This window comes from Adiantum capillus-veneris, chromosome 2 (genome assembly GCF_014529385.1).
Source record: "Adiantum capillus-veneris isolate H3 chromosome 2, ASM1452938v2, whole genome shotgun sequence".
Lineage (NCBI taxonomy): Eukaryota > Viridiplantae > Streptophyta > Polypodiopsida > Polypodiales > Pteridaceae > Adiantum > Adiantum capillus-veneris.
In genome coordinates this window covers 168,286,067-168,304,570 of record NC_140932.1, presented here as the reverse complement: position 1 = coordinate 168,304,570, position 18,504 = coordinate 168,286,067, and the positions used below count along the sequence as shown (strand labels likewise).

The 18,504-nt window shown below is 40.9% G+C and overlaps 1 protein-coding gene across 1 annotated transcript; it reads left to right on the top strand.

The window, feature by feature from the left end:
• The first annotated feature begins 7,008 nt into the window (after nt 1–7,008).
• On the top strand, nt 7,009–10,789 carry LOC147464040 (cytokinin hydroxylase-like). Its single transcript, XM_086492509.1, has 3 exons — nt 7,009–7,031; nt 8,390–8,828; nt 10,273–10,789. Exons 1-3 carry the CDS (start codon nt 7,009–7,011, stop codon nt 10,702–10,704), a joined length of 894 nt encoding a protein of 297 aa, XP_086348635.1. The 3' UTR covers nt 10,705–10,789.
• Nucleotides 10,790–18,504: the final 7,715 nt, after the last annotated feature.

Genomic DNA, 18,504 nt, shown 5'->3' with positions numbered 1-18,504 from the left:
AAGGATGAAGTGGAAGAATAGGTAGATTCTGACTTATTACATGGGCAGATAATACAGGGATAAGAGTTGGTGTAGATGGTGGATCAAAATTCAAATCCTAATCCAAAGTAAGCCTTACAGATAGAGGAAAAGGAATCAATAGAGTTGGCTGAAAAGATTTACAATAAAAGATTTGGAGGATCAGCTAGGGTGAAGCAAGATGAGCTAAAGGATATCAATTTGGATACAGAAGAGGCTCCCAAAATTGTCAAGGTCAGTATTCATATAGATGGGGATTTTTTGTAGGAGTTATTGCAGTTGTTGAAAGAATACAAATATGTTTTTGCATGAGACTATTGTGAAGTGAAAGGTAAAGATCTTGGCTTACATCAGCATCACATTAATCTAAAGGAGGATGCAGTTCCGATTTTGCAACAGAGGTATAAAGTGAATCCAAAATTTGTAGAACGGGTAAAGCAAGAGATTGGTAAGCTATATTAGCTATTGGGTTTAGCAAACCAACTCATGAGGTTACATGGTTGTCACCAATCATTGTGGTGCCCAAGGAAAATGGAAAAAATCAGAGTTTGTGTTGATTATAGAAATTTGAATGCAGCCACTATTACAGATCCTTTTCCAATGCCATATTGGATGTTGTAGCAGGGAAAGAAATGTATAGCTTTTTGGATGGTTTTTCAGGGTATAACCTGATTCAGGTGGCTGAAGAGGATCAACACAAAATAGCTTTTATAGCAGAGTGGGGTGCTTTTGCATTTACAGTTATGAATTTTGGACTCAAAAATGGACCACCATCATTCAAGTTTACAACATACAAGACATTTGAACCTTATTTGTAGGATTTCATGAGAGTTTTTGTGGCCAACTTTTCAGAAGGAACTACATCTACAACATTTGAGGTTATGTTTGAAAGGTGTAGATAATTCAAAATGTGCCTTAATCCTTCTAAAAGTGTTATTGCTTGCAAAAGTGGAGTACTTTTAAGGCATGTGGTTGCTCATGAAGGGATGTCCATTGATGAGAAGAAGACTGAAGTTATTAAACGAGCAAAAGCCCAGAGAATGTGAAGGAAGTTAGTAGATTTGCTGGTCAGGTGAAATGGCATGCTAGATATGTTAGATATTTGGAAAATGTTTGTCTACCTCTTACTCATCTAACAAAGAAGAGTGTACCTTTTATATGGGCGGAACCCTAGGAGAGCTCATTTGAAATGTTAAAAAGATGTTGTCAATAGCACCAATATTACAACCTCTAGATTGGACATTGCCTTTTCATGTATTTGTTGGTGCATCAAATATAGCTATTGGTGTTGTCCTCATGCAAGAAAGAGTTGGGGGATGGTTCAGACCTATCTACTATGCTAGTAGTGTATTAACATCAGTTGGAAGCAATTATGTTGTAATAGAAAGAGAATCTCTCGGCATGGTATATGCTTTCACCAAATTCAGACATTATTTGCTGAGCAATAGAGTTATTTTTCATGTGGATCATCAGGAATTTCTTTACCTAATTAAGAAGCCATTGCTAACTAGAAGATTAGCGAGATGGATGTTATTGTTACAAGAATTTGACTTTGTAATTGTTCATATTCCTGGCAAAGAGAACACCATTGCTGATTATTTGAGTAGAATTGATACCGGTGAAGAACCAACAGGTGTTCAAGATGACCTACCTTATGCTGATTTGTTTGAAGTTCAAAATATAGTCTCTAAATCATGGTATGATTAGTTGTTAACATTTTTGACAGATGGTACAATGCCAATGGGATTTTTAGATGACCAAAGAAGGAAGTTTACGTTAAAAAGTAGACCAATTTTTGTGATAGAAGGAGCACTATAGAGGAAAAGGATTGATCAAGTCATTAGAAGGTGTGTTCCAGATTTTGAACAAAAGGCTGTGTTTTGCAAGAAGCTCATTCAGGAACAACAGGAGGACATTTTCTAGGTGATATAATAGGTAAGAAAGTGTTGCAAGCTGGATTGTGGTGGCCCACCGTATTGAAGGATGCCCATGAGCCTGCTAGAAGCTGTGTGATTTGTCGGAGGTTGGGTCAGCCAAATTCTGGGGATAGAATGTTTGATCATCCTATATTACCTCTAGAACCTTTTCAAAAGAGGGGAATGGACTTTGTTGGACCTATCAATCCCACTACTAGTAAACGATGTAAATACATTCTGGTGGCTACAGAGTATTGTACCAAGTGGGTTGAAGTTTTTGCTCTCAAAGACATTAAAGCCCAGAGTGTAGACAGATTTCTTTTATCATAATATCATGACTAGGTTTGGATGTCATGTGGAGTTGGTGAGTGATAGAGGAAGACATTTTCTAAATGAGGTGATTGCTGGATTAACAAAATCTCATATGATTACGCACAAAAAGTCCACAACTTATCATCCTCAAGCTAATGGACAAATTGAAAGCACAAATAAGACCTTGGTGAAGATATTGAAGAAAATTGTTCAAGACAACAAGAAGGATTGGGATCAAAAACTTGATTGAGCATTGTGGTCCTTTAGGACAGCTTTCAAGGTCACCAAAGGTATGACTCCATTAAAATTGGTGTATGGTCTAGAAGCTATGGTCCCTATGGAATTTGTGGTTCCAAGCCTTAATTTAATTGCAAAAAAGATGAGTCCCAAATTGTCAGTCAAGTACAAGAGAAAATATTTGATGCAACTAGAAGAGGATAGGTTGATTAGTTCATATATATCTAAAGTGATTTAGTGAAGGAGGAAATCTTGGGTGAGTATGAATGTTAAGTTTAAAATTTTCCACGCTCGAGATTGGGTAATGTTGTATAGGTCCACATTAGGGCTACATCCAGGCAAGTTAACTTTGAGATATATTGGTCCATATAAGATTGTCCAGATTTGGGACAGGGAACATTCATAGTTGATGATGTTTTTGGTACCAAAGTTGAGAAACCTGTTAATGGTTTCAGATTAAACAAATTCAAGGGAAACCACCCCATTTGGAATGGCATTTAGCAGGACTGGTTCAACCAAAACAGTTTGCAAAAAGTGGTCAAGAAAGAAGGTTTGGCGCTCATCAATTTCACAAGAGGATGACCAACAATAGTGTTGAGGTTAATTGTACAATGCACAATAGTTTAATAACAAGACAAAGGAATCAAAGTTCAAAGTGCTCAAGTCAGATTTTCGGAATACCTGAGGTCGGAATTTTGTTGATTGAATATTTTTGGGTCGGATTTTTCAAGGCAAATTTGAAAATTTACTTTGAAAAGCAGGATGATTCTCTATTAGCTGAAATCATAGTGCAACAAGTACTATTTTGATGTGAGTAAAAAGCAGGGTGCACTACCCAAAGGTGTAAACCATCAACTTTCTCAAACTCTAGTTTCTCTTATGTTGTCGCCAGACTTCTTCAAGTACACACCCACCCTAAACATACCTCAAGCTATGGTGAGAGGGAAGTCTATCACTGCCATGCAGCCTGAGTTGGAGGATGATGGACCACCGAGAAGGTTGCATCACAAGGGACAAGTGCTGATTGTCAACATCAGCAACCCTGAGGAGGAGGAAGATTTAGGAGAAGAAGAAGTGGCTACAGACACTCCTCTTGGCATAACAAAACTGCAGCAATCATTGATGGATCCTTTTATGGATTTTAAGGTATCTCTAAACTCGACACTAGAGTCCAATGTGGCATGGTTAGCTAGGATAGGGCTGCATGCATTTTAGACATTACCATGGGATGAATGGAGACATGACTACTCTGCAAAATCCCAGCTGGATATTCTTTGGAAAACCAGAGGTATGATTTCAAGCATAGTAGCCATGATAATCTCACATTCTCTAGCCATGCTCAATCCCCACACACCTTTGTATAGAGGTGCACAGAGATCAGGTCCACAGGGTAATAATCTCGTCATTATTGGTCAATGACTATATATTACGATTTTTAAGTCTGTGTGCACTATTGAAGTTTGATTGTGTTATTTTACTTTGTTTGCCAAAGTCTGTTTAAGTTTTTGAAGTACACAAGTCATTTTTGAATTGCATTTCCTAAGTCCGTTTGCGGTTTTTCTACCATTTGCTGCTAGCTCTAACAACCTCACATTCTCTAGCCATGCCTGATTTCTGCACACCTTGGTCATGTAAGGGAATTGATAGTTTACTATTTATTGCAGCTAACAAGTGGAAAGGAGATTGCCCTCTCGTTTCCTACTCATACATACACACACACACACACACACACACACCTACTCCAACCTCCACCAACTTCCATGAAAGGTTTCTCCACTCTCAGCCACTACCTTGCAACAGCGGCCACACTAGTGCCAACAAGTTCTCTCTCTCTCTCTCTCTCTCTCTCTCTCTCTCTCTCTCTCTCTCTCTGTGTGTGTGTGTGTGTGTGTGTGTGTGTGTGTGTGTGTGTGTGTGTGTGTGCAGTGTGTGTGTGTGCGCGCGTGTGCATGTGTGTGTGTGTGTGTGTGTGTGCGTGCACGCATGTGTGTGTATGTGTGTGTGTGTGTGTGTGTGTGTGTGTGTGTGTGTGTGTGTGTGTGTATGGCTACTTGCAGAGACGGACATTGACGCCATGCTTTAGTGACTGAAGCCATAATCTCTCTCTTTTCTCAATCTCTCTCCCCCAGAGCAATCGAATGCATGGAGCTTCGCATTATGCAAGCCACCACTCACATAGTCTCTCTCTCTCTCTCTCTCTCTCTCTCTCCTCTCTCTCTTCTCTCTCTCTTCTCTCTCTCTCTCTCTCTCTCTCTCTCTCTCCTCGCGTGACTGTGATCGTCTCCAGAGAAAAAGTGCAGGGTTGATTTGATTGCTCTGGCACCACAAAAAGGAAGAAATCAGACACATCATGTGTGGAGGTTTCATCTAGTGCTCTACACTTCAAGAAGCAACATGTGAGCTCAGGTGTGTGGGCCCTCATCAAGCCGGGGAGGGGTGATGGGAGAGCTAATTGAAAAGGGCTCAACCAGGTGTTTGCTTGAGCGTGTGCCACAATTCTCAACAAGGGTACATGCCTGCAAGTGAGATGAGCCGCAAGGCGGAAGGATGCAAACAGAGTGTGAGCCCTTGTTTATGCATTGGGATGGATCCATGACACGATGGGGAGAGTGAAAGATGGAAAGGGGAGGGAGGATGAGGAGGGGACGATGGGTAGATGTTGTACGAACCAACTAGGTACCAGAGAGAGAGGCATCAACGGATGCTCGCTTGGGGGTGCTAGGATGTAGATCTTAGAGGATTCAGTGTGATGATGTGCATGGGAGCACCGGACCAAGTAATTTGAATCTTAGAGATTTGTGATAATAAAATCTAATTAAGCCAAGTATGCCTTTTCATTACTTCACTTTACTTAATGTTTTTGTACCCAAACGTTGTATTAGATCCATAAGGATTGTATCGGTTTGATCCCATGGCCTTCTGAAGACGAGTAATATAACATTTCATTTCATTTTTCTCTCTCTCTTCCCCCTCCTAGTAAAGCTACTTACAATGGTAGACATTGATGAAGTTCTTTAGCGACTAGTGCAATCCTTTCTCCAACATCGTCGGGTAGTGACGATGATGATGACGGTTTACTCCAACAATTTTAGTCCGCCGTCTTTCACTATACTTTTTAATTTTTGTGCCCAAGCATTGATTTACATCCACAAGGATTGTATTAGTTTGGCCTCGTAGCCTTTTGTAGACGGTGTCAGGAGTTTTTTGGAGCAAGGGATTGTGCATATGTACATATACATGCATGGTGCATCGAATAAAGGATTACCCAATTTCCATAGCCAGGTGGTTACGTGGGGCCCATATGTGTACAGGTAGGACAGCATGTACATAGTGCAGCGATTCTCACTATTATCAATACTAGTGTGTTTTTTCTACAATAAGGAGGAGCTGGTAGCGCGTAAAACTTCTCGAGGAAGCTATCCGCGGGCCGACGACGTGAGGTCAGCAGGTGCGTCAGATGGCATCTAGTGGCGTCAGGAGGGCGAACGAGGTCAATATTTGCACGCGGATGAGGACGGACACAACGTGGGTGTTTTCTGGTGAGAGTTATGCAGAAAGGTCATCATTAGGACCAGTTTTTGGGGCCACTTCACGTGGTGGCGAGATGCATTATTGGAAAAAAGATGAGTGCCAGGTGTGCGAATGATGAAAAAAGGTGACAACTATGCACTGCGAGGTCAGTTTTTGGCCTGTTCGGGGTCCGTTTGAGGTCATCTAAAAGGCCAAGGGTGCCCAAGTAATAAAGCTAAGTGTGGGAACTGAAAAAACAGAGAGAAGACCAGAAAAAACGTGGAGAAGAGAGGAGGAACAGCCGCAGGTGTGTTTTTTGGGTTTTTGGAGCCTGTTTGGGCCGTAAACTGCTCATCCGAGGTCGGATTTGAGCACTTTGACATTGTAGATTGGGCTCGATGTAGTGTTCGGGAAAAATGTGTCTCAGCTTAATATCGTGCCATTTTCAATTTCAATAATGCCGGTTGATGGCAAGGGGAAAAGGAAAAATTCTGGCCCAAAATAGAGAAAAATAGTGTAAAACCCCAAAAAATACCACTAATTTTCTAAAACTTCATCTTGGCAAACTCAAGGAAAGGAAATTTGTATGTTTGGAAAAATGATTTTTCCCGAAATCATTTTTCCCGAACACTGCTTCGATTGAATGCTGCAACTTACACATTCAACATTGCACATGATGCTTATGACTACAATCAAACACTCTATACAAAGAGGCAAAGGCATCTAGTAAAACATTGTAGTCTTGTCTCTAATGTAGATTGAACTCTGCAACTTGGCACCCTCATTGTACACGTTGTACATGATGCCTTGACTCCAATTAAACTCAGTTTAGCTTCACATAAGCCTTTTCTGTTTGTGGACTAGAAGCTAAAAAAAATGTTATATCAGTGCTTCCTAATAAATTTGAGAACTTCCTAGTAGTATTTTGTGAGCGATCAATTAAAAAGTTTCAACTACAACTAGATAAATTAGTGAGCTTCAATTACATCCATGATGGCCAGTAAATGTCTAGGCGATGGCACTAGAGATTTGGGGCGTGTGACCCTCACAAGAAGTTTTGGACAAATTCTCGCAATAATTCCTACAATGTGACTTACCTCAACATCATGAGCTTCGGTGAGGGATCGAGGCACTGCATACCTAGCTTAATACGATTGGGGACAGGGGACCGTTGGCCCTGTTTGGGGGGTGGGGGGGTGGTCCCTGACCTCCCTACCCCCAATCGTACCTAGCTAGGTATGCAGTGCCTCTCGAGCAGAAGCTCATGACGTTGTGCATTGTATGAAAAACATTGTAAAAGACTCCGTTTTCCTACATATGAAAATTTATGAATCGTCTTGTGCCTTGGTTTGGGAAGTTTGTCATACATCATTTAACTAATCATTGTCCCCTAATACCCTAATTGGTCATACCCACAGCTAGGAAACAACTGAAGTAGGAGAGTTGTTCTTCCGTAATTATATCACAAGAAGATTTAAATATTTTCTCATGTAGGAAAACGGTCTTTCTCAGTGTTTTTCATACAATGCATAACATCATGAGCTTTTGCTCAAGAGGCACCGCATACATATCCTCGTCACTATATGGCGCGGTTCTAAGCCAGAGGGGATCTAGGGCCCAAGTTTGGGGACGTGAGGTGGCTTTAATCTCGGCCGTCGGATCACACAGTGAACTGGGGGTGAACTAGGGGTAAATTAGGGGTGAACTCGGGGCAAAAATGGCGCCCCAAGTTCACTCCTAGTTCATCCCCGCCTAGTTCACCCTTAGTTCACCTGCCTCGCGGGGTGTAGGTCGAACCTCGAACGTCTCGGTTGTCACATGAATGCTCTATCACTACGCTAGCGCGCGTCGATGTCCATGTTGGCATGACACATGATCACACCCTAGTTTAAGCACCCCTAGTTCACCCACCCCTAGCTTATCCGCCCCTAGTTCACCCTCAGTTCACCCCTAGTTCACCCATCCCCAGTTCACCCCTAGTTCACTTTATGATCCGACGGCGGAGATTAAAGCTTCCTCGCGCCTTCAAATTTGAGCCCTAGATCCCCTCTGGCCTAGAACCGTGCCATATAGTGACGAGGACCGCATACCTAGTTAGGTACGAGTGGGGGTAGGGGACCACCGGCCCTACACTGGACCGGTGGTCCCTTGCCCCAATCATACCTAGCTAAGTATCCGGCGCCTCCCTCACACCTTCAGCCTCAGAGAAGCTCATGATGTTGAGATAAATCACAATGTGGGAAATTGTCCAAAACTTCTTGTAATATATACGTCGGGGTTTGAATGCTTTAATTGTCCTATTTTGATCTTTCGCATGAACCGTTTTTTCAAACAAGTTCTGTGTGTGTGTGGGGCTGGATGAATAGAGAATGCTATGCTATATTTTATATGTGCAGGATACGGAAGCTGAAGGAGGAGGTGGAGTCGCTGTTCATGGAAATCATCGAGGGTTGTCGGGCAGCAGCACTGCAAGCCATGGCAGGACATATTGATGATGAGGATGGGCAGCAGAAGAATGATTATTATGGGCAGGACCTGTTAGGGCTGATGCTGGCAGAGATGGAAGCGGCCAAGCTAGAAGCTGCGGCTCCACTGTGCGGCCAGCGTCGTCGGCGTCAGCAGCTGGGCCGGATGTATACCTCTCGGCAGCTAATGGACGAATGCAAGACTTTCTTCTTCACCGGCCACGAGACGACGTGGCTGTTGCTGACATGGACGTTCATGCTCCTGGCCTCCAACCCCACTTGGCAGCATCGTGCCCGCCAGGAGGCTCTGCTCTTCCTGCACCAGCATGGCGACATGCCCGACTTCGACATGCTCAGCAGGCTTAAAGTGGTAAGCACTGTCACACACACACACACACACACACACACACACACACACACACACACACACACAGAGAGAGAGAGAGAGAGAGAGAGAGAGAGAGAGAGAGAGTCTACTTAGCTTTCAAGAATAAAGTTTTCCTTTGGAGGATTTGGACAGGGGGCCTCCCTCTTGGAGAGCACTTAGCAAGGAAGAGGATGTCTGCAACTAGAAACAACTAAACACCTGTTTCGGAATTGCCCTGTACTGCATGCCTTGCCTGGTGGGGATGTTTATATGATATATATATCTTTTATTGAAAGATTAAAGTTACAAAGTTCATGCTTTTATTTGGTGCAATCCAAACTTCATCCCTGGCTTGGACTTGTATATGTATTGGTTTTCTCAGAGTATGGATGCTTTCTTTTTTGTGGATTTCCAGAAACTCTGCTTTGTTTGATGGGCACAACTTTTGCAGTCTCGCTTTGCCTAGGAAGCTCATCAGGGATAAGTTGTTTGAAGACAGCCTAGACCCCGAGAGAGAGAGAGAGAGAGAGAGAGAGAGAGAGAGAGAGAGAGAGAGAGAGAGAGAGAGAGAGATGTACCCATTAAAGCAAGGTATGAAACATCTAACATGCTTGACGTTAAATCCTGGAAACTTGTCTGCTCTAAGTTGGTATAGAATGACATAATTAGGTACACTGGGAATTCTCTAGGGATTGAAAGTTTTCTTTGACAAAAGATATTCATAAAACCCCTCTACACACTATGAATTAAAGGACCCCTTTTATTCCATAAACCTGTACTTAAAATAAATAAATAAATCACTTTTACACGTTCCCTCTTGTATATACAATTTTTTAACACTTTGAAATATAAAAACCCCTCCAACCAAACTCACGTGCTACACTTACATATTTTAAGGTGAACCCTTGGCCTTCTGACCATAAGGTTGTAAATATGGCCAAGGGTTCTATTTTACTATATAGTAAATATATATTTTACTATATATTGTAAAATGAAAAGAGAAACTTGATGAATTGTGGGTCTTTTAAGGAGATCATCAGCTATATTAGAAAACTACTTAAGACTTGGGGCAAAAGCATCAAGACAACGATGCCTGCCTGACTCTATTGTTCTTTGGAACTATTTTTGAAAGCTCGAAAACAAAAAGTAGTGGACGTCATAGATATTTCATATTGTATATATAACAGTAAATACATAGAGAGTTCTTCTCATGTACTAGTACATGGCTGTGGTCCTATAAGTTATGACCTAATGTGTTTCTAAAATAGTCTTGTGTTTCATCGAGCTAATTGAGTATAAACATAACTTGGGATGTAAGTTGGAGGACATATCTACTTTGTTTGAAGCAAGTGAGTGTTATCAGGTTCAAGAAAGAGTATCTCAAAGCTTCTCAAAGTTTTTAATAGAGGTCAAGAAAGTTTCTAACATAGTGTATTTTTATGTGCAGTTAGGTATGATTCTATTGGAGTCCCTACGACTTTACACGCCTGCCACACTTCTTGCAAGAGAGGCTTTCTCAAGGATAAAGGTTGGAGATCTTGAAATTCCAAAGGGGTTATCGGTGTGGGTACCTGTGCTTGCAATCCACCATGACAAGACCATATGGGGAGAGGATGCTGATGAGTTCAAGCCGGAGCGTTTTTCAGAGGGAGTAGCGAAAGCTTGCAAAAATCCAATGGCCTTTATGCCCTTCTCTTTTGGACCTCGAAATTGTGTTGGACAAAACTTTGCAATGATGGAGGCTAAGATTGTTCTTTGCATGCTCCTTTCACGATTCACATTTCATCTCTCTCCTTCGTATAGACATGCTCCTATTTGTATCCTCACCTTGCAACCTAAGCATGGTGTGCCTATCATTCTTCGACATTTTAGACCGTGATAACATTAAATCTTGTCAAAACTATTAATTGTTGAACATGACTTGAGAGGCATCAATCTATACACTAAAGCTATACATCCTTAGAGAAAGCAATTTGTAGCTAGTGGCCATACTTCGTACAAATACAATGGACATGCAATTATACAATTTTCACTTATTGAGCATGATCGTGTGAAAGCACCAAGGGCCTTTGAAAGGGAACAATCTGATCTAGCATTGATTGATATAAATGATTGAGCACACTACAAGAGATCACTTAAATTTTGACATCAGATTATTGACGTCGACAATGGCGGGCGTCGGATATATGTGTAGATAAATCTGGAGGAAAATCAAGTTTTTTTTAATTAAAAAAATTCAGATTTTTGACGTGTAAACAGTGCACACCGATGTGCAAGTCGATGTCTATACCGGTGCGCATACCGACGCTTGTACCGATACACATACTGACATCTACATCGGTGAATCCTGCAAAAATAGAACCGCAAGTTTCTCTTGTGTATTTTGTGCCTTTCTTCTCTTCCTGTCTTACCCTCCTCCTCCTCACTTTCTGCAGATCTGCTGCCTCACGATTTGTTGGAGTTGAGATTTTCACTTGTATGCTGCTCCCCATCAACAAGGTAAGCTTCTTTTCAAGTTTCCTTGTGGATTTGTTTACTTTTGTGTTTTGTGTTACATAGTGTGTGTGTGTGTGTGTGTGTGTGTGTGTGTGTGTGTTTTTGCAGGTTTGAGAACATTTTGCCAATTGTTTCTTGCTCAAATTATAGGCCGCATGTGAGTGCTTTAACATTCTTTTTTGTTGCATACACAAATACACACACACATTGACATAAACATACACGCAAGTAAATAAAAATAAACATAACTATATATGACGCATACACACATTTTTCAATTCATTTTTTTGGTTATTTTGTAAATAATATTAATTAAAAATCATCATCAACTAAAAAAGATAATGATATTTTATCATTAAAAGAAAGATTTATTTTGATTTATGTTATTTTATAATTATTTTTATTATTTTTGTATAAATAAATTTAGAAATTAAAAAATTATATTACTATTTTTGTAATTAAGACTTATCGTAGGCTATTCGATTAATTAGGTTTAGTCCTTTAACACTAACCGTTTAAGTAATAAGTGGTTTCATCGCTTAGGATTGGTTCGCATTTAGATCGATGAAGGTTAGACGTTGCTTAATTAGAGCGCTTAGTTGCTTATGTACTGAATTGTTTAGCCGAACCCCCTTAGTCCTACACGCGGCTCGTCTAGTTTTGTTATTTAGTCACTTAGCGATTTAGGGCTAGTCGTGTAAGTTTAATTGGTATTCAAACAGTTTACTAGGGCTCGCCGCTTAAAGGTAGCCGCTTAGGTATTTAATCGCTTACCGCTCAGGACGGACTTCTTCGTATTTAGATCGTTGAAGGTTATACGCTTAGGGCTAACCGCTTAGTGTTAGCAGCAAAAGGACTTCAACAAACGATGTAAAATAACGCAATTGGACTACAATAGCGCACATAGATTTAAAAAACGCAAATAGATTTCAATAACAAACTTATGTCAAACCCTAATATATAGGCATTGACAAATCAAAAACCAGATTATTACCCGGTGGTCTTGATCTTCGAGCACCTCTAGACTTGCTACAAACGAAGGCGTGGAAGGCCCTGCAAAATAGCAAGAAAAACAACATAATGCAAGCCATAATTGATAAAACTCTATACCTGACGAATAACCTATGCTCACTAATCGTTGCTATATACGAACAATGAGGGAAAGAGAGCAAGAGGGTGCGTACAACACACCTCCTAGAGTGGAGTGCCACACCAGTACGGCGAGAGAGAAGAGATGAAGAATAATGCGTATACTGAGTGCAATCTCCCCCGGTGCAAGAGTGACCATTTCTCTCTTGCATGTATTTACTTAATAGACTTCTTGAATGGTCAAAGTGAGTACAAACTGGCCGACCGGTCATAAATGGCCAAAGCTTATAAAAGAGCACTTGAATAATAGAATGTACTTGAAATATATATCCGTTTACATAGGCCTAGATTGGTAAAGTCTTTTCCACATGTCAGCTACAATAAGTAGTAAAATATCAATTCCATTACATACCTATTTGTTGGGAAGCACTATCCTCCAGTTGCAAAGATAAGAATTTGCAAACTATATTGGTCAAAGATAGTGATTAGTATTTTGTATTAGAAACATCTTATAATAAAAATAAATAAATTATTAAACCAAACAACGTTATTTATGCATGTCGTCATCTATATAGTACCTATTCTAGTGTCCCATACCACTAGAATATGCAGTATATTGTGAGGTCCCCACCCCGCCGTCTCAAACGGCGGATCTGATGGTAAACCTGGTGGCCACTAGATCTATAGTGGAAGCAAACAAAGTGGTTCAGGGTTCATCTAGCGGACGATCTCTCATCACAAAGTGAGTTGAGTTCGAGCCTACTAGCAACGCGATCAGGACTAGTTCAACATTGGAAATAGAACATGCCGAGCTAAATTTTTCCTAGCAGACATTCTTTCCTATTTCAAACAGTATATCCATCAACCGTTCTTTCCTACTTAGACTTTAATATACAATTGAATTAAAATGACGAGGTTTCCGTCGGATTTGTCCTACATGTTAGGGATATGCTCTTTCCCAACTTATCATATGCAATGTTAAATTAAACAACTTGAATGAAAATGTGACCTACCTCCTACTTCCTCATCAATGGCCCGTGAGATGGCCGGTACTTGGTCGTCCATGGGAGCTTTTCCTTTACCATTCACGTTGCTCCTTCCCGCCTCGCGGTCGTGGGTACCACCGAAGCGAGTTCTCTTAACCGGGGTCATTTTATACTCACTAATTAATTGACAACTTGGAGAAAAGAACTAATGTCCGAGAGTACCATAACAATCAAGATGACAAATTAGAATCACTGAACAATCACTCTTGTACGAGGGGTTAGATTTTCTTTAAAACATAGCAATTTTTGGGATAACACCTTACTTGTTCTATGGGAACTGGCTCCAAAATTTAAATACTTAGCTTAGGTAATTAAGAATTTCAGATTTTTACTAATTATATTACTAGAGAGGTGAATTAGACATGCTTAATCACCTTGCTAAAGTAAGTAGAGAAATGTAAAATCATCATATGCATAGGTGAGAGGATATTCCCTTCCTAGTGGATTAATGACGGATTAATATTCCTTAATTACATCCTAATCTATGAATAAATTGAATCCAACTTAGTTACTCCAATATTGTGTGGTAATAGAATGAAATTGACCAAATCCACATCATTACTGGCTTGACAATTAATTACTATGCTGACTAGCGGGAGATTTCTTCTTACTAATCATGCATTTATCTATGATTAGGAGAGATTAATGGCTTGCATAATTAACTATTGGATGATGATTATGTAATAGAATAATGATATGGAGAATTAGAGAGCAGCTATTAAGAAATATAGCTATGATTAAGCATAATAGTTGAGGAATTAAGAGAATGATGGAGAGATTTGCAGCAAAACATAAATTAAATCGATATTACCGTGATTAGGGGTTGAAAAATCTACTCGAATTTCTTATCCAATGGAGTTCTCAAGATGAAAATTGGGTAGCACTTCCCTCCTTTGCTTCTTCTCCAAAAACTATGTGTGCCGGCAGCATCTCCCCAAGGTGTGTGTGCAAGTGTGTGTGTGTGTGTGTGTGTGTGTGTGAGCACACTCTTAATAGGCCTCTCCATGCTGAAAATCGACCTGGCTTGCTATTTGCATCTGAGAGCTACTCCACTTATGCATGGCAAGTCCAGTTACATGCCTACCAAGTTTCCAGTTAGCTAGTGTAACTGACTCTCACACTCACTCTCAAGCATGGAAACTCTCCCACAACTCCCAAAAGAAGAGAGGGAGCCCCCTAGCTACTAAAGCAAGCTCTGAGTGGCCTGGGACCTGTTCCCACACAGCCTCGACCCCCGGTGCCTCCACGCACAACCTTAGGAAATTTTGGTTTTAGGCTAAAACGGGCCATACGAGTCGGATTTTAATGTCGTAAATTGCTATACTAAGTTCTAACTAAGGTGTATCTGTCCGAATACCTGCCATATTTAGCAACCCTCGAGGTCCAAAAATGTATTTTTTTCAAATTCGGGGTACGGGTGTAGTTTTTCGAGACGGTCAAAACTAAACGGATCAGGTGACCAAAAACTTACCATTTTTAAAAAATTTTCACAAAAATTATTTCAATTCACATTTTGAAGCTTTAGAACATTCTAAACATCATGGCACTGTCAGAATTTGAAAAACTACCAAAAATAGTAACGTTTTTCATTATGTTCATTCCATGGTACAATGGTGCTCTTTCTGTTCGGGGTCAGAGACTTTACAACCTCCCCAACGTGAAGAATTTGAGATGTCCTCATTTCAAGAATGTGCTTGGGTAATCTTTTATGAGCGTTGGTTCGTCCTCCCAAGTTGCATCTTCTTCTGGGTAATCCTTCCACTTTACTAGATGCTACGTGATTGTTCTGTTGTGTAACTTCCTTTCCCTTGTTTCGAGTACATAGTCCAGTTGGAGCTCGAGAACTCCTTGTGCTGGCATGACTATCTGATTTGAATCCAAGAGTTGATCAGGATTAGGGATGTAGGGTTTGAGTAAACTGACGTGGAATACATCATGAACCTTCAAGTTTGTAGGTAACTTTAGCTTGTAGGCCTGGTCACTCACAACCTTAACGCTTGAATGGTCCACAATACCTTGGGCTTAGCTTCTTGTATCTTCCTCGTGATAAGTTGTATATGCCTAGTGATAAGTTGATTTTCTTCGGTCGGACTCGCAGAAAAACCTTTCTCCTTCTTTGAAAGTTCTTTCCGAACGGTTCTTATCTGCAAGGTGCTTTTTTCTATCCTGAGCTGCCTGAATGTCTTGGCAAAAAGCTCTAGTCTAAGCTTCCATATCTTCTAACATCTTCCTAGAGGCTTCTATCCTGATGGTTGGATTCGAGAAGTTCAATGGTGCTAAACAGTCCTGTCCATAAAGAGCTTTAAAGGGTGACATTCCAATGCTTCTGTGTTCGGAAGAATTATAAGCATATTCTACCAAAGGAAGATATTGTAACCACTTCTTTGGCTCTTGCGAACAATAGACCCTGAGAATGTCCTCAATAACTTGATTAACTCTTTCAGTCTGCCCATCTGTCTGCGGATGATACGTTGTACTGAAGGTTAATTGTGACCCAATAGATTGGAAAAGCGAAGTCCAAAATTTTGATGTAAACTTGGTATCTCTATCACTGACGATACGCTTGGGTAAACCATGTAACCTAAAAATCTCCTTAATGAATACTCGGCTAATATTGAAAGCAGTAAAGGTTGTCTTTACAGGTATTAGATAAGCCACTTTTGTGAGCATATCAACAACCACAAAAACAGAGTCATAACCTCTTGTAGAAGGTAATCCTCTAACAACGTCCATACTGATGCATTCCCATTTCATCCAGTGTTTGGTGTAGCGGAATGAATGTTGTATTTTCTCAAGATTAGTGATCTTTATTGCTCAAGGTTCCGTTTAGTTCTTTAGGTAAAGAGAGATCTTTCCGTCTTGTAGAGTGTTGTGGTCATGAATAAAGTGAGTGGATATTGTGTGTGCAAGTGAATGAGACTTAGAGAAGGAGAGAGAAGAGATACGACACCGAGAGGTTGTAAAACCCTCCTCCGAAGGTCCCACTATCGTCGGCGAGAGTGGTCTAACTTTGATTGCACAAAGGTCTACAATGCGTATGCAATGGACTGATGCAATGGGGATATGCCGATGACGACGACGACGACGACGACTTCGCGGCTGGAAACTGTGATCTTCTATGGGCTGAATTCGGTGGCTGTTTCGAGGCTGAAAATGACTATTTTTCTTGTTGCTTTACTGGCTGAAAATGATTGTTTGTGTCGGGGGTCATGCTAGAGACAAAAACGCTGAAGTGCTGTGTCTGCTAAGCTACGTTTTTATACTGAATTGCACCTGTTGAAAATGCTGCCCAAGCTGAGGAAAACCTGCTGAAAAACGGTGGTCTGGAAAGGGTTAAATCGGCTAATTTGATGCAAAGGCCTAGCGTTAGTAAAACGCTGCAAGGTTGTGACAAAAATGCTGAAGGCTGAGGTGATTTTGTCGTGGGAAAACACCGAGGATAGGGCTGATCTGCAAGGGGAACTGCCGCTAGAAGGGGGAAGCTTCAAGACGAGGGTGATGCTATGAAAAACGCCAAGGGAGGGGAGGTGATGGCGATGTATCTAATGCTGAGGAGGGTACTACTGAGAAGTTGCCTGTTGAGCAGGAAGCTCTTGCTGCCTCTTCTGCCAGGAAGTGCTAACTTGGGTTTGCTTATATATTAACTTATAAAAATTTCCTTACCTACTTTTGTTGGAAAGTCACTTAAAAATAATAAGTGAAAATACCAATAAATAGGAAAATAGGCTAAATGCACTGGAAAATTTTCCTAACTGATGCTAATGGATTCTGATGGGAATTCCGATGATCATGCTGTGTGCAACCGGAGGATATGCATCTATGCTAAGTGACTGGGCATGCACGGTCTATGAATAGACTCACAAAAGTGCCAGATCACTGCTAATCTAGACTTGACTGAACTGATTGAACCCTGCTGTGGTGTAGCTTGTCCACGGACACATAGGGTTGGGATGTGTCATGTGACATCCCCTCCTTTTCAAAGTGAGATACTGGTACTGAATTGTATGGCATCGAGGGAGATCGCCAAAAGCATCCGGAATCCTGGAAGGGACTCTTCGCCGGCCCACTCTGCTGTGTGGATCGTGTGGTACTTGAACTTCATAAAGGTCTGCAACGCTTGCTTCTTTGGGCCGTGCTGAAAGAGACACAAAGTCTTCTAAATCTCCTTTCTTGCTTCAAATTCGTCTAGAGTTCTGCTTCTTTCGTCTTCAAGAATCTCCATGGCTGAAAATTCCTGAAACCATCTCCAACACAAAACCATGAACATACCCATTCCATGTAAAGTGAAGGAAAAAAGTAGTCTTCTCTAAAGACTATGTATGCAATGTATATGAATCTAGAGACGCAGTGAAAAACCGTTCATCAAACACATGTAAACAATGCGCTCAAATCTTTTCCGTTTGATCGAAATCAATCAATTGTGGCAAATCACAATGGAAATGCCCATGTGTGGTACTCATACAATCATGTGCTGTTTCGAAAACTGTGTCATGCCAAGGAAGAGACGTGGAATGCGATTTCCTTACATACAAACTTTTCACCTTTCCATGAACAATCTGCATACGTTCGTGTTCATCCATGAGAGAAACGTGCTCAACATACAACATGTCATGTCTAGGAAAAGGAATCACATAACGATGCTGACTAAAATACAGGAAACCTTCACGAATGAAACACTCGAACAATGCGTGCGTATCAATCATGCGAACACATAATACTTCCTGTGATGGTTCTTTGGACCAAGACTCGAGAGCCAAGATCGCTTCTTCGGGATCTATCGAATCTTCTTGGGGGGGATTTGTGGACCTCGACTCGAAATCCAAGATCGATTCTTGGTGATTGATCGAATCTTCAACGAGGTTAGCTTCGCTAGGAACATCATCAACTAACACATCATCCTTGTGAACAATCACATCATCTTCATGCAATTCATCAGGCTTGTCTTTTTCATCCAAATCATCATGCTTCTCATAATCATGCAAGTCCTGTGTGTCATGCTGTGGAGAAAGAGAGACAGAGAGAATCTCCTTATCCCGAATCCTTTCAAT